The following is a 23,427-nucleotide window of genomic DNA, read 5'->3' on the forward strand; positions in this document are numbered from 1 at the left end:
GGAGGCTGCCTACCACACCTGCTATTCCCATTTCACAGATGAGGAGACTGAGGCACAGAGAGGCGAGGCAACTTGCAGCTGGTACACAGCAGAGCCAGATTCAAATCCTGCCCCTAGCTGCACCTCCCATCTCTCTGCCCACCCCTCCCATCCTCCTCCTCCAGCTGGCTAGTCAGTCTTTCTGGAAAGTTCTCTTTCTGTCTGCCTCTAGCCACCTCCCGCTTCACAGTGATACATGGCAGCCCTTGCTGTGACATTGGGGCGACAAGGACAGGGCAATTTGGAATCCGCCTGAATGTTCTGGGTGTTTAATTTTCATCATAATCAGACCCTGTTGCCCTCCTCATCCCTGTGCTGTAATTAGTTTCTGACAGCGCCCAGAGTGGCTCCGAGAGGACGAGGCAGTGCGCTAACCTCCTGATCCCCTGGTCTTCGGGGCGGAGATTGGGCAGGTGGTGAGCCGCATTCCAGGGGCTGCAGTGCCCCCCTCACTCCCCAGCCCTGCCTCTCTGCAGCACCAGCCACCCCCAAGGGTGGGGGGGAGGAGGCATGTGCCCAGCTCCGTCCCCCCCCAGGGGGTGGTGGGGGTGGAAGGCAGGTCTGCTTTGCTTCTGCAGCTTCTCCTTTAAAAGAAGCACTGGCATCCCTCCTCCCCAGCAGCCCTAGAGTTTCATGATGAGATTGTTTGACATTGCCTGCTCATTTATTTTCCCTTTGAAATGAAAATTATAGAAATTGAACATGAGTAACGCCTGCTATTACTTACCCAGAGAACCCCCCGTCGCCTTATTAGGGGTGTGTTTGGAAGGCTCTCCTATCTCTGGGGTATAATCATTTCCAAAACAAAACCAAAAACCAGAAACTTCTGCAGCTGGGATATTTAATTATGACAGGCAAGGGGGGGTGAGGAGGGGACAGGGCCCTGCTGGTGGGTCAGAGTTCCAGATCCTTCTATTCGAAGGCTCCTGTCAGACTGCCACCCAGTCAAACCTGGTGTCCTGTCCTTGACGTGGGCCTCGTGGGCTCTCACAGATGCTGCTCGATGCAGCGTGGCCCCGGTCCACCTGCCCAGGGCCCCCACCCACTCCCTGCTCTGCTCCAGGCACACGAGGATGCAAACAGACACACGCAGACTCTCACAAATGTACACACATATACAAAGATACAAAGAAATACACACGTAGATACCCAGACACACGCAGAGGTACAGAAATGCACACACAGACTACCCAGAAACAGACGCAAGGATACAAACAGATACACAAATACACACATAAACACAAACACAGACACGGACACACGATTACACGGACACACGAAGACACAGACACACATATGCAGGCATTCAAACAGAGATAGACACCCAGACACACAGATGCACAAACATGCAGACACGTAGTTACACAAACACGCAGATGTACACACAGAAGCAGACATAGACAAACACACCCCGACCCCCACTGGCCCCCAGAGCTCCCTTCGAGGTGTGGCATCCTGTGGTGGGTTCAGGGTGGGTGTCAGGTTGCCTGGGCTCCAGATGCACAGGGAGGGGCTGGGGGACAAGATCCTCCTCCCACTGCCCCCCGCAGAGCAGAGGGGGTGCTCGCCTTCGCCTTAGGGGCCCTGTTGTGAACACTCCAGACATTCCTCAGATTCTTGAGGAGGTGAGGCTTTCCCCTCTTTGTTTGGCAAGCGGCTGGGTTCTTGTGAAAATGTGGCCTCCTCCCCGGAGGAGCCTGGCCTCATGCAGGTGACAGGCAAGCAGACAGGTGGCCTTCGAGCGTGCCCCCCCCACCCCCCAACCCTGCTCCAGCAGAGGGCTCAGGGACAGGGCTTGGAAATCACTCCTCTGCAGGCTCCTGACAAACCCACCCCTCGCTGTTCTGGAGGACAGACACCAGCCTAATAGAATCTAATAGATTCAGGGATGATTGCTCAAAATTACATCCTGGAATCCGGCCCCTTGGGCCTCCGGGAACAATTTTCCAAACAGCTCTGAGGGCTGTGTCTGCCCCTGCCCCCAGCAGACCCCAGTTCCTGGGGCGGGGGGGGGGGGTGTTGTTCCTCCGAATGTTCTACATGGGGGTCAGGCCCTAAGCCGGCCCACAGGAGAGCGAGGCCTTGCTCCCGATCAAAGGAGGCTGGGGGCCGGGCTGGATTTAGCAGCGGGAGACCAGCCAGGGACTCAAAGCAAAGCCCAGAAGGAATCTCCAGGCTTGTGAGTCAGCCCATAGCAACGGGTCCCCATAACCTTCAGGCCACCCAGAGCTGCCGCCTGAAGGCTGCTGACCTTCCTGACCTTCCTGACCTTCCTGACCTCCCCCCAACACTCTGGTATTCTCATGTGGGAGAGGCCGGGGCGGTCCTAGCAGGGCAGGCGAGGCATGAGGCGCCCTCCCTGCAAGGCCTGTGTGCCCGCTCGCCCCCCCTCCCCGGGCCCCCTTCCTGTCCATTTTGAAAAGCCTTCTGTCTTGAGGCAGTGGAAACTCAACCTTTATTTTCAGCCTTGCCTGGGGAGGGGGTGAGATCTGACTGGAACCAGAGTAGCGCAAAGGATGCCCCGTTTTGTGGGGGACCCCACCCAGGATGCCCCACACGTTGGTGGGGTGTGGGGGAGTTAAGATCCTGGGGCCTGGCATGAGCTGAGCCCCGCAGAGGGGCTCTGGGTTTGGGACAGGGTACTGGATGACCAGAATGCCCTGGAAACTTCCAAAACCGTGAACCAGATTCACCTGTGTGTTTCGGTTGCTCCAGGCTCCAGCAGGAATGATTTGGCCAAAGTTAGGGCCGAGCACTGATGGGTGGGAGGGTCTCCTCCCTGGGGGACTGGGAGGCAGCGGCCTGGAGTTCAGACCCCAGCTCCGCCGTGGTGGGATCGTGCCCTGGGGCAGGGAAGGTGGCACCTGCTCCCGGGCCGAGTGTTAAGGAGATGCTAGGAGGCCGCCCTTCGAGCTGGCCCAGCACGTGGTACGAGGCCGCTGCTCCACGGAAGCCAGAGGTTCTGGTGATTTGTTCGGGGTGATGCGTCACCGCAGCGGTCCCCAGGGCAGAGGTTGTGGGGTCCCCAGCTCCAGCGCCCGCGTGCTGAGACCGTGGGCAGGTCCCCGAACGTCTCTGACCTTCTGTTTCCTCCTCCGCAAATAGGTGATGAGAGCAAACGGGAAGAGTGTTTGGGGCAGGTGTTCAGCGCCGTCCTCACGCTTTCGGCCCCACATCCATGAATAGTGTTGACCTGATGGTTTAGCCAACGTCCTTTTTCTTTCTTTCTTTTTTTTTTTTTAACCAAAATCTATTACAGAAGGAAACTCTGCAGTCGTGCCCTAACCACAATAACTCTCTTGCCCGAGGGACCCTGCAAATCAGCACTAGGCTCCGGAATTGGAGGGCAGGCCGTGCCGGGCAGGCTCTCCCCTGAGCCTGTCCTCTCCTTGGAGCAGAGCCAGTTCTGGGGAGGTGCCAGGGGACTCCCCCAGGGCTGAGCAGGCAGGCTGGCAGAGCCCAAGTCAGAGGCATTGACCTCACTGAGTAGCTCGGGGTCACGTAAGGCTGGGTGACCCCCAGTCCTCCCGCAGGCACACCGCGTGCTGCAGAAGTGCCGATGTAAGGGGTAGCAGAGCCCCTGATGGGCCACCATGGGGCAGGGGGATGCTCCCGAGACATGAAGGCCTAGGCCTGGGACCTGGGGGGCTGGGGGGCTGGGGGACCTGGAGGGCTGGGAACCTAGGAGGCTAGGGGGCTGGGGGACTGGGGAGTTGGGGACCTGGGGGCCTGGGGAGCTGGGGGGATGGGGACCTGGAGGGCTGGGAACCTGGGAGGCTAGGGGGCTGGGGGCCTGGGGGGCTGGGGACCTGGGGGGCTGGGGACCTGGGGACTTGGGGACCTGGGAGGCTAGAAAACTGGCAGACTAGGAAGCTGGGGAACTGGGGGGCTGGGAACCTGGGGGGATGGGGACCTGAGAGGTTGGGGGATATGGGGCTAGAAACCTGGGGGGCTAAGGGGCTAGGGACCTGGGAGGATGGGGACCTGGAGACTTGGGGAGCTGGGAGGCTGGGAAACTGGGGGGCTGGGGACCTAGGGGGCTGGGGATCTGGAGGGCTGGGAACCTGGGAGGCTGGGGACCTGGGGGGCTGGGACCAGGGGATCTGGGAGGCTGGGGACCTGGGGGGCTGGGGGCCTGGGACCTGGGGGGCTAGGGACATGGAAGGCTGGGAAACTGGGGGGCTAGGAACCTGGGAACCTGGGTACTTGGGAACCTGGAAGGCTGGGGGCCTGGGGGCCTAGGGACCTCGGAGGCTGGGAACCTGGGGACCTTGGAGGCTGGGGACTTGGGGACCTGGGAGGCTGGGGAGCTGGGAGGCTGGGGACCTGGGGACTTAGGGACCTGGGGAGCTGGGGACCTGGGGCCTGCAGGTGAGCCCACACCATGCCTGACTTGGGCACGTGTTTGCCCACAGCACGCCGAGCTACAACTACGCGCCCAACCCCGACAAGCACTGGATCATGCGCTACACGGGGCCCATGAAGCCCATCCACATGGAGTTCACCAACATGCTGCAGCGGAAGCGTCTGCAGACCCTCATGTCCGTGGACGACTCCATGGAGACGGTAGGCCACCACCACCCCCCAACACTCCAAGCCCTCCCCACCCTCACCAGGTTCAGAGTGTCATCAGCAGCAGAGGAAGGGAGACGGAGGCAGAATGAGCAAACAGTGTGACGGCCCAGGGAAGTGGCCGTGAGCAGTCCTGACAAGGCCTCTGCCTTCGTGACACTCCCCTGCCAGGTCTGTTCTGTTTGGAACGGCAGCCATGTGGGGCTTCTCACATTTTTTGGCAGCTTTGAGATATAATTCACATACTATATTATTCACCCAACATGTGCTGTTCGGTGGTTTGAATATACTGGCAGAGCTGTGGGGTCAACACAGTCAACTTTAGAACATGATCATCACCCCAGAAAGGAGCCCCATGGCCCTTAGCCATCACCCCCCGGGCTGCCTCACCCTTCTTAGGCAGCCACCAGCCTGCTTGGTGTCTCTGTGCACCTGCCTCTTCTGAACACTTCCAATCAGTGGATTCACACATTACGAGGTCTTTTGGGTCTGATGTCTTGCACTCAGCATCACATTTTCAGGATTCATCCATGTGGTAGCACGCATCTTCCTTTTCATGGCTGAACAGTATTCCATCGTATGGTTATATAAATTTTTTTAGGGATGCCTGGGTGGCTCAGCAGTTGAGCATCTGCCTTTGGCTCAGGGCGTGATCCCAGGGTCCTGGGATCGAGTCCCACATTGGGCTCCCTGCAGGGAGCCTGCTTCTCCCTCTGCCTGTGTCTCTGCCTGTCTCTCTGTGTCTCTCATGAATAAATAGATAAATAAATCTTTAAAAAAATTTTTTTATTTATCCATGGCTATTTAATTTTTTTTTTTTAAGTAGCCTCCACACCCAGCGTGGAACCCAGTATGGGGCTTGAACTCACAACGGTGAGATCAAGACCTGAGCCAAGATCAAGAGTCGGACACTTAACCAGCAACCAGCTGAGCCACCCAGGCACACCATGGCTGTTTAAATTTAATTAAAATCCATACAGTTTAAAATTCAGTGCCTTGGGCGCAATAGCCGCATGCTAGTGTTCAGTAGCCACATGCGACTGGTGGCTGCCATATGGGACAGCACAGATACAGACATTGCCAGTACCACAGAAAGTTCTGTCAGACGGCACTGTTGTAGATCACCAATGCCTGCCCCAGGCCACAGTCCACCTTCAGCCATTCATTCATTCATTCGTTCATTCAGCAGCATTGGCTGCGTGCCAGTGCCATGGGATGCAGCAGGCAGCAAGGTGAAGGAGCCCCCGCCCTCCTGGAGCCCCAGCCCTCCAGGAGCCCCCATTCTAACTCAGGGGAAGATGAGCCACAAACATGCATAAGAGATAGAAGAGAAGCACTGTGAAGAAGGGGGCAGGAAGCAACAGGCGGTGGGGAGGCTGCAGTTATAAATGCATCCGTCACAGGGGAGGCACCCCTTGAGCAGTGGGGTGCAGCTGAAATCCAGAGCCAGGGAGGGACCCGGGAGCACGTGCTCCTCCTCTCCCTCGGGGAGGCCAGGCCAGCAGGACTCACGGTGCCCACGGCCCTTCCCTGTGCCCTCACCGCCCCGCCTGCATTTCAGATCTACAACATGCTGGTTGAGACGGGTGAGCTGGACAACACCTACATCGTCTACACCGCCGACCACGGCTACCACATCGGTCAGTTCGGCCTGGTGAAGGGCAAGTCCATGCCATACGAGTTTGACATCAGGGTCCCATTCTACGTGAGGGGCCCCAACGTGGAGGCTGGCTCACTGTAAGTGCATCACCCCCTCCCAGGGCCCCACATTTCCAGGGAGGCCTGGAGGCTCCAACCCATCGGCCTCCTGGATGGGCAAGAAGCAGTGGTTCAACCGGGTAGCCCCAAGCCACTCCTTGGGTGGCACGTGATTTGGGCAGGTGCACCTCGGTGCCAAGTGAAACAGCGATGCTGACACATTGTCTACCCCTCTGCTGGGGAAGGAGAGACCAGAGGCCGTTAGCATCCGTGAAAACAGATTGTGGCGAGGCAGTGGGCCAGGGAGTCAGGGAGCTGGGCTACGTGTGCGTCACCACCAGCGCGTGGTAAGGCCGCCTTTGTTCATGTCTGGCTGGGGTGATCCATGGGACGGCTGTCGAGAGGAACCCTGCCACTTAGTCGGGGGGTGTCCGCCAAGGTCAGGGGGGCCAGCTCCGGCCACAGCGCAGAGGGAAGCAGTCTGCCTCTCATCCTCCTTCCAGGACCCTGCGGGCCCTCGACCAGCATCGTCCTTGGGCCAACCTTTGAGATGTCATGTTCTGGCCCCAAAAATGCCACATCTAGGGCAAGGAGAGGATAGAAAGGCAGGTGATCGTAGCAGCGGCTTCCTCAGATCCCCGTAGTATGGAGACCAACTCAGATGGTTTTCTGAAAGGCAGATAAATTGCTATTAAGACACTTCTATGGCCTGACTTCCATCCCTTGGAAGGAATGCTTGGAGACAGTTCTAGAAGGCGGCTTGTGTGGGTTCAAGGCTAGGCCCGTTGCTCCCCACTGCCCACCTCAACAAATCCCTCCCTGTCGCTGGATCTCAGGCTCCCGTGTCAGGAGAGCTACGATAAGAGGCATGCTTATCCAGCTGTTCTTCAGCCCGGGTCTGCCGCGTAAGTCATGTGAGCACCCCAACAACCCCGCAGGGTAGGCGCTGCTGTGACCCCGTTTACTGGGGCACACAGAGCTGAGGCTGCCCGAGCTCACGTGCTGTGGCCGGGAAGGAGCTGGGAGCTTAAGCCAGGCAGCCTCTGCTCCTGCCGCTCTGCAACCCTGAGCCTCTCCTGTAAATGGAAAGAATTTGACCCACTAAAGACTCTACAGGCATTGACCTTACTGGTGTGGCTTCAGGCATGGCTGAATCCAGCAGTCCCACAATCACATCAGGAAGCTTTCATTTTCCATCTCTGAGCCCAGCTTCGTCTGAATCGGCATCGTTCGCAGGCAGGCTTTTCTCTCATGGTGGTAGACTCACCGTGACTCGCAGCCATCGGTTTAGGAAACCAAGCAGTGGTTCCAACAAGGCTTGAGGCTGACTCTCACCAGCCTGACCTGGGTCACGTGTCCATCCCTGAACCAATCACGGTAGCTGGGGCGATAGAAAACCTTGAGTGACCAGACCAAGTACATCGGATAGTGGAATCTGGGTGGAGCAGGGCGCTGTGCCCTCCAGGCAGGGCCTGGATGCTGGGGGTGCCTCCCACCTAGTCTTGGGGAGCAAGACCACTGGACACCCTCAAGCCAACTCATCTGCTGGTTGCCAACATTCCCCTCGGTGCCTGCTTACCCAGCAGTCTTCTCCAGCTCCCTCCACCTGACATTTAAGTTGTCACGCCCTCAGACACCTCCTCCATGCGGCCTCACCCCCTGCAGCCCTCCCAGCACACCTGGCTACCTGTCCAGTGTCCACAAGGTGCTGGACTGGGGAGGAGGAGGAGACAACTGAAATCCTAAAACCCAGGCCTGCCTCTCAACTCCAGGGAATAGGGTGGGGGACACCAAGCCACCTGGATGGGGAGTGTGGCCACGTGGCCATCATTCATTCAACAGGGGCCAACCCCTGCATTGAGCACCTCCCTCGGGGCACCTGCCACCACACTGGGAACACCTGTAGGTGGAAACAGGAGACAGGAGAAGTGACAGACGCATGGTAGAGATAAATAACAGAATTTGCTAGGCTAACCCTTCCTGAGCAGCCCCAGTGTATTCTAAGTGTAAAAGTGCTGGGAATACAGAAGTGAGCAAGACAGACGGAAGCGCCTGCTTTCCGATTAGATTCTAAACAGGCAACAGACAATAAACCAGGCATATGAGTAAAATATAGAGTAAATGGGGGTGATGAGGCCTCAGGGCAGCGGCAGGAGCCGGGAAGGGCCTCGTGATAGTAATCTATGCTGCGTAACAAAGCATTACAAAGTGAGCGAGTAGAGACAACACACTGGTATCTCGCAGTTTCCCTGGCTCAGCAGTCGGGCCCAGCTCAGCGTGGTCCTCTGCTCAGGCTGCAAGCAGGACTCGGCAGGGCTGGAGGCTGAGGGCTGGAGGCTGGGCCGGGGAAGGTCGTTCAGGTGCCAGCAGAGGACCTGACGTCACAGCGCCTGCCTCCCAGAATATTCACCACGCATCCTCCTAGGGGGGCTGGTGAACTAGGGCAGCCTGCATCTTCACAGCCAACCGGGGAGGAAAGGAGACAAAGGGACAGCTGGCAAGATGAAGTTGTGTAGCATGTAATGTCCCCACCGGGTGACGTCTCATCACCTTTATTGGATTCTGTTGGCTTGGCCCACTGTTGGGGGTGAAGGGGTGGCGCACACAAAGCTGTGCAGGCTGGAGGGCAAGGATCGTGGGGCCCCTCGGAGGCTGTCACAGGCTTCTGTGGTAACTGTTAAACAAAGAACTCAGGGTAGGGGAGAAAGTTACCCTGGCATCTGGAGGAAGAATGTTCCAGCAGAGGGAACAGTGAGGACCAAGGCCCTGAGGCCTGGCCAAGAAGAGCAATGGGCCAGGGTTTGCATCAGAGGTTCAGAGACAGGTGTGGGGGCAGGTCCAAGGTCTAGAGTGGCTCTTAAAGGTGGGAGTCCTGTGTTCGGGTAGTGGGAGGCAGGGAGGACGTCCCCAGCAGAAGCAGCGGCCCGGTGTAGGCCTGTTAATCCTGGTACCTGTGGTATGTGTGGAGGGCACAGGGGGTGCAGGGTGGGGAGGCCTGGGGGCTCCACTGAGTTGGGGCTGCAGATGGGAGCCTAGAGTCCTGGAGTGCTGGAGAGGGACAAGATCACAGCTTCCCCACCTTCAGGGCGTGGGCCCCCGGCCACTTCCATCCCTCCGGCCACCCTTCTCCCAAGCGAGGCTTTGGCACCACTGCCCGGGTGGCCCAGTCCTGTCTTCCCCCTCTCCCCCAGGAATCCCCACATCGTCCTCAACATCGACCTGGCCCCCACCATCCTGGACATCGCCGGTCTAGACATCCCCTCGGATATGGATGGGAAGTCCATCCTCAAGCTCCTGGATACAGAACGGCCTGTGAATCGGTGAGGAGGGGAGCGGGACTGGTGCGGGGGGGGGGGGGTACCTGAATCCTCACACTTCGTGGGTCTGAGAGGGGCGCATCCCCAAGAGTCAGGAGCTGGGGCTCTGGGGTCCCCGATCCCGCCCACTTACCTGCCACGGGAAAGAAGGATGTTCTCTCCCTAAGGTTCCATCCTCCCCTCCGGATTACGGCCAGGGCGACCCGTTGAGGACCCTCTCGGGCTACACCCTGTAAAACTTCATAACAACAGGCGTGAACGCTCATTAGCCATTTCCTTGCTCTGAGGCCTTCGCGGAGGATTTACCATTTTGATCATCACAGTGACCCAGTGGGGGGTGGAGGGGGCATTGCTATGATCCCATTTTACCAAAGCAAACGATCCCAGAGATGCGGAGCGCCTGGCTGGCCGTCTCAGCGAGTGTGGAGCCCACTCTGGGCATTTGATCTGGGGCGGGGGGCTGCACGCCCCTCACTGCGCCTTAGGGCTTTAATGCCGGCTGGTGTCCCCGGCACAGACCTAGGCGTCCTGGCAGCAGAAGGGGGGACTGGTCATGGCAACAGTAACTAGGCCGTGGGAAGGTGAGCGCCGTGGGGCCTGGCGTGGCAGCAGCGCCACCTGGTGGCCGCTCTGTGAGTGCCCGCCGCGCCAGCCGCCCCGACTGGGGCCTCACCTGCCCTCCCCACCTGCAGCCCTGGCACCTCCCATCCACATCTGGCCGCCCTGCAGGGGGGACCCCTCCCTGGAGCCTCCTCCGTTTGACTAGGGGGCTTTCTGAGCTGTGCAGGCGTAAAGCAGCGCATTTGGGGCAGCAGGGGCTCTGGGTGGGGAGCCAGGACACCTGGGAGTGGGGTGCAGGGTGGAAGCTTCCGCTGGCAGCCTGAGCCCCTGCCTGGGAAACAGCGGTAGAGTGAGATCATATGAAACCCACACTCCGATTGCACGAGTCCAACCGCAAAGGATCAAAGAGGATAACACCCCCCCCAAAACCCAAAAACCTTTGACCCTGCCCATTTCCGCCCCATGTGCCTTCAGACCTGCGTCTCCAGGGAGGATGCAGCTCTGCTCAGTGTGGGGCTGTGAGCTTCTGGGGCCCTCACCCCGACGGCCCCCAGAGCCCTGGGTCTGTGCCGATCAATCCATCGATCGTGGACCCAGGCACCTCCCTGCTTCTTGGGGAATGGGGGGGAGGCGTGAGGCCCCCACATTGATGAGAAGGTGGACGTGTGCTTCCCTCCCAGGTTTCACTTGAAAAAGAAGATGAGGGTCTGGCGGGACTCCTTCCTGGTGGAGAGAGGGTGAGTGCCGGGTCCTGGGGCCCACTGCCCCTCCCGGGGAGCTCCCCGCAGCCCAACCTGCACCCGTGGGGCGGGAGAGTTAGTGTCCGCAGCCGCCTGGACACCTTCCTGGAAGGAAGCCCGTTCACCCTTCCCGTGGTTGACGCAGAACTTGAGTCTGGAGACCACATGTCCCTCCAGACGTGTTGTCCCGCCTCCACCAGGCCTGAAATGTTCTCTAATTTCTTCCCGACTCCTGCCGTCTGGGAGGTTTGGTTTCTTATAAAGTTCCCGCATCGTAAGCCTCTGAACGACCAGGAGGTGTGGCCGGGCCGGACTCCTGTCCTCCGTGATGACAGTGCCCCCCCCGGGGGGGGGGGTTGCGTGGGGTACCCCGCTTGTAGGGGGGTCACACTCCTCCTCCTCCAGAGCGTGGAGACCAGCCGCACGTCCCACTCTCTGCCCCGCAGCAAACTGCTCCACAAGAGGGACAATGACAAGGTGGACGCTCAAGAGGAGAACTTCCTGCCCAAATACCAGCGCGTGAAAGACCTGTGTCAGCGCGCCGAGTACCAGACGGCCTGTGAGCAGCTGGGCCAGGTGAGGCGGCGGGCCGCTGCCGGGGCCTCCTGTCCTCCCTTCCATCTCAGGGCCGTCCCTCCCCAAGCTGTCCCTCCCCCAGGCCGTCCCCTCCCCCCAGGCCGGCCCTCCCCCGGGCTGTGCCTCCCCAAGCTGTCCTTCCCCCAGGCTATCCCTCCTCTGGGCTGTCCCTCCAGCCAGGCTGTCCCTCCCTGGGCTATCCTCCCCCCCCCACTATCCCTCCTCTGGGCTGTCCCTCCCCCAGGCTATCCCCCCCCAGGCCATCCCTCCCCCAGGCTATCCCCCCCCAGGCCATCCCTCCCCCAGGCCGTCCCTTCCCAGGCTGACCTTCCCCAGGCTGGCCCTCAGGCCCCCAGTCCACAGAGTTGGTGAGGTCAGGTATGGTGTTTTGCTGATGTGTGACACCCCAGGTGACACTTGGTGGCACAGGTGACACTCAGACATTGGAGAAGTGCCGTGTGGGGCGAGTGTGGCTCCAGCTCCCTGTAGCCCCTCCTCAGCCCCTTTCACGGAGCCGCTGCGGCCTCCGCACACACGATGCCCCAGATCTTAGTCCCCTTGCTGTCACTTCACTGCCTCTTCCTGCTGGCTTTCCAGTTAGATGAGAAATAGGAAGTTGCCTTTTTAAATAAATGAGGTTTTTAAAAAGTGAGCTGATTGCAGAACTGCCAAGAACCTCACCACCGTACAGTCGGATGGCAGGAGCTGTGACGTTAGATGGCAGGAGCTGTGACATTAGATGGCAGGAGCTGTGACGGGTGTTAGAAGCGTCTGTGCTCGGCCTTCCTGAGGGGGCGGGAGGGCAGGGCCGAAGGGCACAGGGAGCAGGGAGGGTGGCCCGGCCGAGGGGTGCAGGCCGTGCGTCCCCGCCTCGGTCCCCCGCCCACTAGTGCGAGGCAAGCGGGCCTCCGCGTCCCCTTTCTCACCAGCAGCCGCGGGGCTTCCGAGGCCCAGGTGGCCGTGGGTTTCGCTCGGGCCCCACGCTCGGGCTCCTTCTCGCTAGACTTGGAATTAGGGCTGGGCCATCCCATGGCCGTGCCCCTTCCCCCTGTTGTTGCTGAGCCCCTGGGCCCCCCTACCCCATGTGGGGGGACGTACTGTCTGGGAAGAGGCCACTCTGTGCCCTGAACAAGAGCTGTGGGTGATGCTGCTCCCTTTGTTGCTGAGCGAGGTTCCAGGCCCTGGAGCCCTGGCCCTGAAGGTCCCTAAATGTCCCCAACAAAAGCCCTGCCGTCCTGCAGCTGCGTGCGGGTGAGATGCCCGAAGTGGTTCCGATTTCAGTTCTGAGCTACAGGGACTGAGGGGCCGGGGGCCCTGGTTCCCCTGGACTGTTCCGTCCCCCTCGGTGCACTTCTCCCCCACCCCCCGGCCCAGATTGGGGGTCAGGCAGTCCCAGGGCGGGATGGGGACGTAGCAGCAGCTTCAGAACATCATCAGAGCACGTTGCTTACCCCAAAGGACAAGATCCCTGGAGGTGGGGCCCGGAGCAGCTGGGGAGGCGTCCGTCCCTCCCCCCAGCTACAGCCTCCAGGATCCCCGTCCCAACAGTCACCCCCCGGGGCAGGACAGTCGTGGCCCTGCTGGCCGAGCCGCCCCAGGGGGCTGAGGCCCTAAGCGTGCTGGCACTGCCCCTTCCAGGAGTGCCCTCCCCAGCTCGGGTCCCCGCCGTGCTCCTCCCGCGCAGACGTGCTCTGTCCATCACTGAACACGCAGTTCCAGGAAGGCCAAGGCCGAAACCCACAGGGGGCTCCCCAGGGGATGGCAGCGGTGGGCGGGGGCCACCAAGGCCTGGGAGCCTGAGGCCCTCACGTGTCTTGCAGAAGTGGCAGTGCGTGGAGGACGCCTCGGGGAAGCTGAAGCTGCATAAGTGCAAGGGCCCCGCGCGCCTGGGGGGCAGGGCCCTCTCCAACCTGGTGCCCAAGTACTACGCGCAGGGCAGCGAGACCTGTGCCTGCGACACCGGGGACTACAAGCTCAGCCTGGCCGGCCGCAGGAAGAAGCTCTTTAAGAAGAGTGAGTGTGGCCCCGGGGGGCGGGAGGGGGCAGGAGGGAGTAGGAGGGGCAGGGGGCAGGGGGGCAGGAGGCACGCTCATCCTCTCCTTCAAAACAGTCCTGTGGACGCATGTCACCAGGGCCAGGTGGCCCCTAGGAGCAGGGACACAGGGCCTGCCGGTCCAGTGGGGAGAGAACGTGGGAGCACACTCCCTGTGAAGGGGGACGGGAGGGCCAGGGCCTCACAGGGCCTCATAGGGCCTCACAGGGCCCAGGGCGGCCCTTCCTCTGCAGCAAGCCATCGGACGTTGGGAGCAGAGGAGCCGAGGTCAGATTTGTGTGTTCAAGGGACCCTCCAGCTGCCGCTTGGGTGGGCTGTGCAGGGTTGGGAGAAGCGGGGGGTGGGGGGGGCCAGGAGGGCAGCTGGGAGAGCTGGCGAGAAGCCTTGGTGCTCGGCCCAGGCTGCAGGAAGAAGGGATCAGGCTCTGGACGTTTCTGGAAGGCAGAGCTGTTTGACACGGTCGATCCCCGTTATTTGTGGATTGCCTCGCTCTAAGATCTCCCTGTAGCCCCCAAATCAGTACTCAGGGTGCTTCTTCATCATTCACCGCATGAGCAGAGCGGCGGAAAGTTTTGAGCCACCAGCGTGCAGGCTCCCAGCTGAGCTCGAACGAGGCGGCGCTCTGCTCCGGCTTTAGCTCTCGTACCGCGTGTGATGAGCATCTCTTTCTTCTGTTTAGTGTCACGTTTGGTCACTTTGTGCTTTTGCTCGGTGATTTCACTGTTCGGCATGGTGCTGACGTGCCGTGTGGTGACCCCGAGCACAGGAAGGCTGAGATGCGCCCTAAGGAGAAGACGCACCTGGGTGTGTCAGATTAGCTTACTTCCGGTGCTGTTGGCTGGGGTTCGGTGTTGAAGAATTAACTATATATATGTATATATTTTAAAGACCGTATTTATTTATTCATGAGAGATACACGAAGAGAGAGGCAGAGACATAGGAGCCCGATGCGGGACTCGATCCCAGAACCCTGGGATCACGACCCAAGCCAAAGGCAGGCGCTCAGCCACTGAGCCACCCAGGCGTCCCAGAATTAACAATACATTAAATGAGGTGTCTTTAAACAGAAATACGCATAAAACAAGGTCCTGTCTTGACAGTGGACAAACATGCTATGACCAGAGGCTCACAGGACCCCAACCCCACATTTCCCCTAGGAGCAGTGGTGTCATGTCGCGTAACTCAGTGTTCGGGTGACCTTACAGAACATAACTCCCTCGAATAATCAGAATCAACCGTGCTCTGGATGAGTGGGGAGGAGCCCCCATCCCAGTGGAAGGAGCTCCCAGCAGGGGCTGAGGAAGACAGGCCATTAGAGAGCCACGGAGCAGAGAGCGGGGACCCCAAGTCCCCTTCCATCCGACTGCAAAACTCCCGTCACTCCGGGCCAGTCGTGGCCCACTGAGGTTCAGCTCCCCCCAGAACGCACCTGTGCCTGCAGCATGCTCCGAGGCCGCTGGGCGCAAGTCCTCGCTCTTGGGCAGACCTGGCCAGCTGGCCCAGCAGTGCCCCCTCCAGAGCTGGGCAGTTTCCCTGCCGCCCCTTCTCCGGCCCCCTGACCCAGGAACAAGAGAAGCCTGATTGGAGATTTTAGATCTAGGTGTTTTGTTCTTAACAGTGATAAAATGCACATAACATAAAGTTTACCATTCTCACTATTTTTTTTTAAGATTTATTTATTTGAGAGAGAGCATGGGTGGGAGGCGGGGCAGAGGGAGAAGGGAGAGAGAATCTCAAGCAGACTCCCCGCTGAGCACAGAGCCCAATGCAGGGCTCGATCCCACAACCCCAAGATCACAACCTGAGCTGAAACCCAGAGTCGGACACTCAACCGACTACAGCCCCCCCCACCCCGAGGCGCCCCTCTGTTCTTTGGTGCACAGTTGAGTGGCATTAAGCACATCCACACTGTTGTGCCACCATCACCACCATCCATCCCCAGAGCTCTTCTCATCTTGCAGCACCGAAACTCTGTCCCCATTAGACTGAAACTCCCCATTCACCCCCCATCCCTGGCCACCACCCTTGCGTCGCCATCTCTGGGGGTCTGAGTGCTGTAGGGACCTCATACAGGTGGAATCGTGCAGCGCCCTCTTGTGCCGGCTTATTTCCCTCCTTGAGGCTGAATGGTTCCCCGCTGTAGCCTAATTAGAGACCCGGTGTCAGGCGGCAGGCTCGGTGGCTCCCCGCCCTCCTCTGACACCGAGCAGGTGGGTTAGAGCAGCTCAGACCCCAGCTGGCCGTGATCGCTGGGATGCCGGTTGGTGCGGGGAAGCCAGGCGGGGCCGCCAGCCCAGGCGGCCCGTGTCTATTCACTTAGGCTCCCAACACATCGGCAGCCCTGCCAGGTGCCAGGTGCTGAGGGAGCTGCAGGTCGGGCCTCGAGGGTGAGACGAGGTGTAAGCAAGGTCACTTCCCTCGGTGTCACATTCGTGGAGGACGTGAAACAGTGGCGTGGCCGGGGGAGACGGGTGGCCGCTCCAGGGTGGGCGGCTGGCTGACACTTGAGTGAGAGCCGAGTGTGGAGAAGGAGCGGGTCCTGTGCGTGTTCTCAGTCTGGGGAGAGGGAGCACACGGGCCCCGTGGGTCCCAGCCCCCGAGAGCGGGCTGCTCGGCACACGGTTTTCCAGGCCCGGGGAGGTGGACAGGCCCAGCTTGTGACCTTGGACAAGGACGTCCCAGCTGCCGGGGCCCGAACCACAGAGCGCTGCAACAATGTACGGTTCTGTTCACATCATCCTCCAAAGAGCCCTGCGGGGTGGGGACTGTCGTGAGAACACAGGCGTTAACCAGCTTGGCGGGGGTCACACATTTGCTCAGGATTCGCACCCGAACGGTCAGATTCCAGAGCCCCTGCCCTTGGCCACGGGATTGTGAGGCCCTCGGTTCCCAGTGCGGGGGTTGGCGGGGGCGCCCCTGGGACCCTGGGAACAACCCCCACAAGGGTGACCAGGAGGGCGAGGAGTGTGGCTTCAAGTCCAGGGAAAGGTTCACACAGCCTGGTCTGTAAAGGACCCGAGAGTAAATATTTGAGGCTTGGGAGGCTCAAAAGCCTCTCAACTTCTCGATTGTCACTGGAGCCAGGAAAGAGCCATGGACTCAGCAGCTTATGTACCAGACCCGCGGAGGGCCACTCGGCCCTGAGGCCGAAGCTTGGGGACCCCTGGGTTCATGGCTGGGGCGGTGGAGGTGGGAAATCCAGAGCACTGGCTCCTGAGCACCAAGACAAAGGGGCAGGGAGAAGCGGGTGGGTCTCCTTGGGGGCGCTTGTGGGCAGGTATGAGCCACCCCGCAGGGACATCAGGCATCAGGGGTCCCAGCGCTGTGGCTTCAGGGGGACCAGCCTTAGGGAGGAACAGGCCAAGGACACAGCCTCCTGGGGCCAGGAAAGGCCCACGGTTTGGCCAAGAGACAACCCCCCCCTGCCCCCGCCGCCGACCTGGGCCCCCGGATCTTTTGGCCCGTGTGACTCAGAGAAAAAGTCTGAAAAAGAAAGATAATGAACATGTGGCAGGAGTGGGCCCCGCAGGAGCCCGCCCAGGAGCGGGAGCCCCGTCCTCGGGCCTCGGGCGCCCCCTAGTGGCCACGGGGAGCCCAGCAGAAGCGGGGCCCTGCGGGGTTCCAGGCCCTTCTCCAGAAAGATGCTCCTGCAGGAGCAGACCAGGGTTCCAGGCCCTTCTCCAGAAAGATGCTCCTGCAGGAGCAGACCAGCGGGGTCAGACGGATGCTCGCAGGGCCAGACCTGAGCGGAGCGTGCAGAGCCGGGGGGGGGGGGGGGCGGACACTACAGGAGCAGGGGAACAGGCCACCCGTCTACACCACTTTGGTTCTCCCTTCAGAACCTGAGAATCTGCACTCCTACATGACCCCCCATCCCTGCTGTTCTCAAATGTCAGCAACTTGATCAAATGTGTCTTTTTAGTAGAAGATGCAAGAAATCCGGCTCTGGCTTTAGCCCACAGGCCCAGATTTCTGTCCGTTTTCAGTAGCCGACTTAGAGCCTGGAAAAAATGCGCCCTGCCCTGTCTCACTGCCCAGCCCAGGAGAGCGTCCAGCTCCCACCACCAGTGAGACACCGAAGCTAAGAGACCCTCCCTAAGCTGCTCCCTTTTCTATCCAGGGGGACGTGCTACCCAGCTTTGCTTCTTTTCTGGTTCAAATTAATAGGGTTTTTTAGTCTCTTAGTTTCTCATTGAGGTGTAATTTGACACATAACGTACTAGTTTGGGGTATGCAACATAGTGATTCAATATTGCAGACATTGCAAAATGATCACAATAAGTAGTTAGCATCCATCACCATACCGTCACAAGTTTTTTTATTATTAAAATCTTGAAAATTTTTCTTAGAAACCTTCAAATATGCAAGAGTATTACTAACTATAGCTATAATAATAGCTATACTATAATACTATTATTAACTATAGTTACTATCCCCTACGTGGCATCCCCGGGACTCACTCACTCTGTAACTTTTGAGCTCCTTCACCCATTTCACCCACTCTCAACCCCACACCTCCAGCAACCACCAATCTGTTCTCTGTATCTGTGAGCTCAGGATTTTTTGGGTTTTGGTTTATTTTTAGATTCCATATATTAACAAGATCAGGTGATATGTGTCTTTCTAGGTCTAACTTGTTTCACTTAACATGTACCCTCTGGGTCCATCCATGTTGTTGCAAAGGGCAAAGTTTCTTTCTTTTTTTTTTTTTTTTGGATTTTTTTTTTAATTTTATTTATTTACTCATGAGAGACAGAGAGAGAGGCAGAGACATAGGCAGAGGGAGAAGCAGGCTCCTCACAGGGAGCCCGATGCGGGACTTGATCTTAGAACCCTGGGATCATGCCCCAAGCCAAAAACAGACGCTCAACTGCTGAGCCACCCAGGCGTCCCCAGAATTTCATTTTTTTTAATGGCTAATATTCCATCATACACACACACACACACACACACACACACACACACACACACACACTTTCTGTACCATCCATCCATTGAAGGACACTTAGCTGGTCTCCATGTCTCGGCTGCTGTAAATATGCTGCAGACAAGACGGTGCTGACGTCCTCTGTTAGATAAACACTCAGAAATGGAACTGCTGGATCCTATGGCAGTCTATTTTTGACTTTTTGAGGACCCTCCATACTGGTTTCCACAGTGGCTGCCCCAGTTTACAATCCCACCAGCAGTGCGGAGGGCTCCCTCTCCCCGTCCTCCCCAGGACCGGTTAGTTCCTGTCTCTGATGGCAGCCCTTCCAACAGGTGAGGGGCTAGAGCTCATTGTGGTTCTGATGCAAATTTCCCTGATGATGATGATGAGCAATGCTGAGCACCTGTTGGCTCAAGTACCTGTTGGCCATCTGGATGTCTTCTCTTTTTTAATATTTATTTATTTATTCATAAGAGACACAGAGACACAGGCAGAGGGAGTAGGCTCCTCGCAGGGAGCACCACGTGGGACTCGATCCCAGGACCCCGGGATGACAAACTGAGCCAAAGGCAGACGCTCAACCACTGAGCCACTCAGGCGTCCCTGGACGTCTTCTTTTGAGAAATGTCTATTCAAATTGTCTGCCCATTTTTTAATCAGATTGTTTGGGGTTTTGCTATTGAATTATAGAAGCTCTTACCTACTTTGGATACTAACCTCGTCCCTATCAGATAGTTTTTATGATAAAGTGGTCGTTGAGTTTTGTCAAATGCTTTTCCTGCATCCATTGAGATGACCGTATGATTTTTGTCCTGCATTTTGTTAAATGTGGTGAATCACGTAGCTTGACTGGCAGATGGTGAAGCATCCTTGCATCCCTGGAATAAATCCCACTTTATCATGGTATTTGAACCTTTTAATGGATCATTGAATTCAGCTGGCTGATATTTTTGCTGAGGGGTTTTTGCATCATGTTCGTGAGGGAAACTGGCCTATAATTTTCTTTTCTGGTAGTGTCCTTGTCTGGTTTTGATATCAGAGCCATGCTGGCCTATGAAATAGGTTTGGAAGTGTTCCCTCCTCCCTCCCCTGTTACTTGGACAAATTTGAGAAGCACAAATTTGAGTATTAATTCTTTAAATGTCTCGCAGAACCCACCAGTGAGGCCATCTGGTCCCGGACTTCTGTTTGTTGGGAAGTTTCTCATTACCAATTTAATCTCCTTACTTAATGATTTTCTATCCACATTCCAGTTGTTGTTGTTGTTGTTGTTGTTTTCATTTTTTCTTTGTTTATTGAGGTGAGGTTCATACGCCATAAAATTCACCGTTTTTACAGTTTTAAAGTTTATAATCCAGAAGCACATACTACATTCAGTGCAGTGCACCCACCGCATTCTAGTTCCAAAACCTCCAATCACCCCAAAAGGGAACCCTGTCACTGGCTCCCCATCCCATGGTAACCCATTAGCTTGCTTTTGGTCTTTATTGTCTTCACCTGAACAAGTAGAGCCATACACGGGACCGCTCATGTCTGGCGGACACTCGCCCACATAGCAGCGGGCATCACAGCTTCGTTCCCCTGGGGCCGAACATCCCATCACACGGACGGACCACGCGTGTCCACACATAGCACTTTCTGGGGATGATCTCCAGCAACTTCCTCCTTAGCTCTGGGCCTTCAGTTTTCCCAACTGAATCGCCATGTGGTCCTTTCCACTGGGGTCCAGGTCCTGGTTCCTGGGCAGGTAGGTCTCATGAGACTTCGAGTCTCCGGGCCAATAGTCCGCTGCCCAGAGAGCCAGCCCAGCCTGTCCGGCCCCACTAACCCAGCCGCCCGCTGACGCCCATAGAGTACAAGACCAGCTACGCCCGGAACCGCTCCATCCGCTCAGTGGCCATCGAGGTGGATGGCGGGGTGCACCACCCAGGCCTGGACGGCACCTCCCAGCTCCGCAACCTTACCAAGCGCCACTGGCCCGGGGCCCCTGAGGATCTGGACGACAAGGACGGCGGAGACTTCAGTGGCATCGGAGGCCTTCCAGACTACTCGGCCCCCAACCCCATTAAAGTGACACACCGGTGAGAGTCCAGGCGGAGGGCAGGGGTGTAGGGGAGCGGGTGGTGCCTTGGTGGGGGCACCCACATCTCGGGCCCCTGGCTGGGTCCCCCTCAGCCCCTCAGAGGCACACGTGGCCCCTTCTCTTGAGCAGGTGCTACATCCTCGAGAACGACACGGTCCAGTGCGACCTGGACCTGTACAAGTCCCTGCAGGCCTGGAAAGATCACAAGCTGCACATAGATCACGAGGTGAGGGGGTTCTGGGCAGGGGGCTCTCTCCCCGCACCGTGAGCTCGGCGGGGCCACCAGCCACACCGGGAGGGCGGTGAGGCCAGGCCCGGGGCCAGAGGCCTCCCCAGAATCCTCAGGCTACTTCCAGGCTGTGGGAGAGGACAGTGTAGTCAAGGTCCACCTTCCAGAACTTTGCTTTATAAGATGCCATGGTTAGTGTTTCAACAAGGGGAGACGAGTCCTCAGTGGGCTCAACTGGTTCACGGGAGCCTGGTCACTTCAGCAGGTGCAGCCAAGGACCCCTCAGCTGCCACAAGTGCAGGCAGCAGCCGTGGGCACCCAGCAGGCCGCCCCTTATCCCTCCAGCCCCCCAGAGTCTCATAGCTCCTCACCTGCTCTCTGCCTCAGATCGAAACCCTGCAGAACAAAATCAAGAACCTGAGGGAAGTCCGAGGTCACCTGAAGAAAAAGAGGCCAGAAGAATGTGACTGTCACAAAATCAGGTGAGGCAGCAGCAAGGAGTAGCCAGGAGACCCCCGCAGGGCCCTTCATGCTCCTGCAGGACCACTGCTGGGGACGCAGCAGCCCCTCCAGGACGCCTTTCATTATCTTTTATCCCTATCTCCTCCCTCAGAGTAAGGAAAAAAGAAAAACCAATCAGTAATCATCCCCACACCCTTTGTCCGCCACTGGGCCCAGGCCACCACCCCTCAGGTCGCCAGGGGGACCTGACCGCCCAGGAGCGGAGGGCGCCTCTGCCCACTGCCCTTCCAGGAAGAGCCCGTGTGGCCCAAGGTCCACGTTGCCAGCTCGGGGCCCCTGTGCACCCGAGCTCCTGCCAGGCTGGAACGGGGCCCCATCTGTGCGGCCCAGCACGGCAGCCAGCGACCACACGGGGCCCTCGTGCTCTTGAAATGTGTCCGTGTAGCTGTGTGTGGTTTACGTCGGCTGGCAAAGCCACGGGTGGCTGGAGGCCCCTGCACCGGCCTGTGCAACTGTGGTGTCTGCTACCCTCTGAGAAAGGGCTTGTCAGACCTGGGGTCCCCAGCATGCGGTGGGCGGGGGAGGCTGGGGGTGCCGACCCAGGAGGCTGCACCTCGGGAGCCAGTCTGGCTTCCCGTCCCACTGCCTTGCACCCGCCCTGACCTTCCAAGCCCGGCCTGAGACCCGCAGCCGGGGCCCCAGCTGGCCTCTGGCGGAAGGAGCTGCACCCCCCCCCAGGGACGGCCCCCACCCAGCACTGCCCCAGACAGCGGGACACGCGTCCCAGGGAACCCCGGCCGTCTCCAGCCCCCTCCCCGCCAGCTGCCCAGCGCCTCTGAGCTGCGGGTGGGTCTGTTGCAGTTACCACCCCGTGCACAAAGGCCGCCTCAAGCACAAAGGCTCCAGTCTGCATCCTTTCCGGTAAGGGCGGCCCGGGAAGGGAAGAGGCCCGGGGCCTCCCGTGGCAGCGGGCCGCCCCCAGGGCTCTCCGCACCCCCTCCGTGGCTGCGGGGGCAGGAGGAGCAGAGGTTGGGGTCCCGGCCCCTGGGAGGCTGCGGGTGGGGGCCGAGGGAGGTGTGAGGGGTGTGGCCCCGTGTGCCCTCTTGTGCCCCAGGAAGGGCCTGCAGGAGAAGGACAAGGTGTGGCTACTGCGGGAGCAGAAGCGCAAGAAGAAGCTTCGCAAGCTGCTCAAGCGCCTGCAGAACAACGACACGTGCAGCATGCCGGGCCTCACGTGCTTCACCCACGACAACCAGCACTGGCAGACGGCGCCCCTCTGGACACGTGAGCCAGCGGGCAGGCGCGGGGGGCCGTCAGGACCGCAGGGGTCCCGGGGCCTCCGCAGGCCCCTCACCGCGCTCTCCCTTACCTGGCAGTGGGGCCCTTCTGCGCCTGCACCAGCGCCAACAACAACACCTACTGGTGCATGAGGACCATCAACGAGACCCACAATTTCCTCTTCTGCGAATTCGCCACCGGCTTCCTGGAGTACTTTGACCTCAACACAGACCCCTACCAGGTACAGACGGCACAGGCTGGAGAAGCGGGGCGGCTCCCGGGTGCTGCGCCTAGACGCCCTGGGCAGGGCGGGAGACAGCAAGGCTTCCAGGCCCGCCGCGCTGACGCCCCTCCCGGCCCCTGGGCCTCCGTCCTCCTGCACCTGTGCTCTGGGTCCGACGCAGCTTCGCCCTCCAGCTTAGGTGCCTGCCAGTGGTGAAGCCTGCTTTATGGCCAAGCGCGAAGGCTCCTAGAACCGGGGGCGGGGGGCTTCGGGGTCCCTGGGGTCAGACCAGCCCTGCACACTCGTGGGTCCCGGGACCGCGCAGGTAACGGGGCCCAGCCAGCACTCCCGCAGCACTTCCTACACGCCGGGCACTTGCCTAAGCGTGTCCGAGTACTAAGCACCTGAACACACCCGTGACCAGTGGCCCCGAGCGTGTAAGATGCAAGGGAGCCGCAGGTCTCTGGCGAGCGGCCTGCGTGGGTCCCTCCGACCATCCCTTCAGACGGCCCCCGCCGGGCTCCCCCACTCGGAGCTTCCCAGCAGTGCGGCTGGGTGCTGGCCTATTTCAGTGGTTCAAGAAGAGCCTGTAGTCGTTTTACGTGAAACCTGGGTTTTGTTTCAAAGATATTATTTGAGAGAGATCACAAGGAGGGGGGCGGGGGG

General features: G+C 59.1%; 1 protein-coding gene across 4 annotated transcripts in view; it reads left to right on the forward strand.

Moving 5' to 3' along the window:
* The window catches only part of SULF2 (sulfatase 2), a 117,674-nt gene that overhangs the window by 90,928 nt on the left and 3,319 nt on the right, over positions 1-23,427 (forward strand). For all 4 annotated transcript variants that reach the window (XM_055303349.1, XM_055303323.1, XM_055303333.1 and 1 more), the window contains exons 6-17: positions 4,455-4,605; positions 6,173-6,348; positions 9,501-9,629; positions 10,868-10,924; positions 11,374-11,503; positions 13,324-13,516; positions 20,339-20,567; positions 20,699-20,795; positions 21,186-21,280; positions 22,122-22,181; positions 22,375-22,544; positions 22,637-22,779. In XM_055303349.1, coding sequence (XP_055159324.1) covers positions 4,455-4,605; positions 6,173-6,348; positions 9,501-9,629; positions 10,868-10,924; positions 11,374-11,503; positions 13,324-13,516; positions 20,339-20,567; positions 20,699-20,795; positions 21,186-21,280; positions 22,122-22,181; positions 22,375-22,544; positions 22,637-22,779 — 1,630 coding nt within the window. The remainder of the gene's footprint in view (positions 1-4,454; positions 4,606-6,172; positions 6,349-9,500; positions 9,630-10,867; positions 10,925-11,373; positions 11,504-13,323; positions 13,517-20,338; positions 20,568-20,698; positions 20,796-21,185; positions 21,281-22,121; positions 22,182-22,374; positions 22,545-22,636; positions 22,780-23,427) is intronic.

Source organism: Nyctereutes procyonoides, unplaced genomic scaffold (genome assembly GCF_905146905.1).
Source record: "Nyctereutes procyonoides isolate TBG_1078 unplaced genomic scaffold, NYPRO_anot_genome, whole genome shotgun sequence".
Lineage (NCBI taxonomy): Eukaryota > Metazoa > Chordata > Mammalia > Carnivora > Canidae > Nyctereutes > Nyctereutes procyonoides.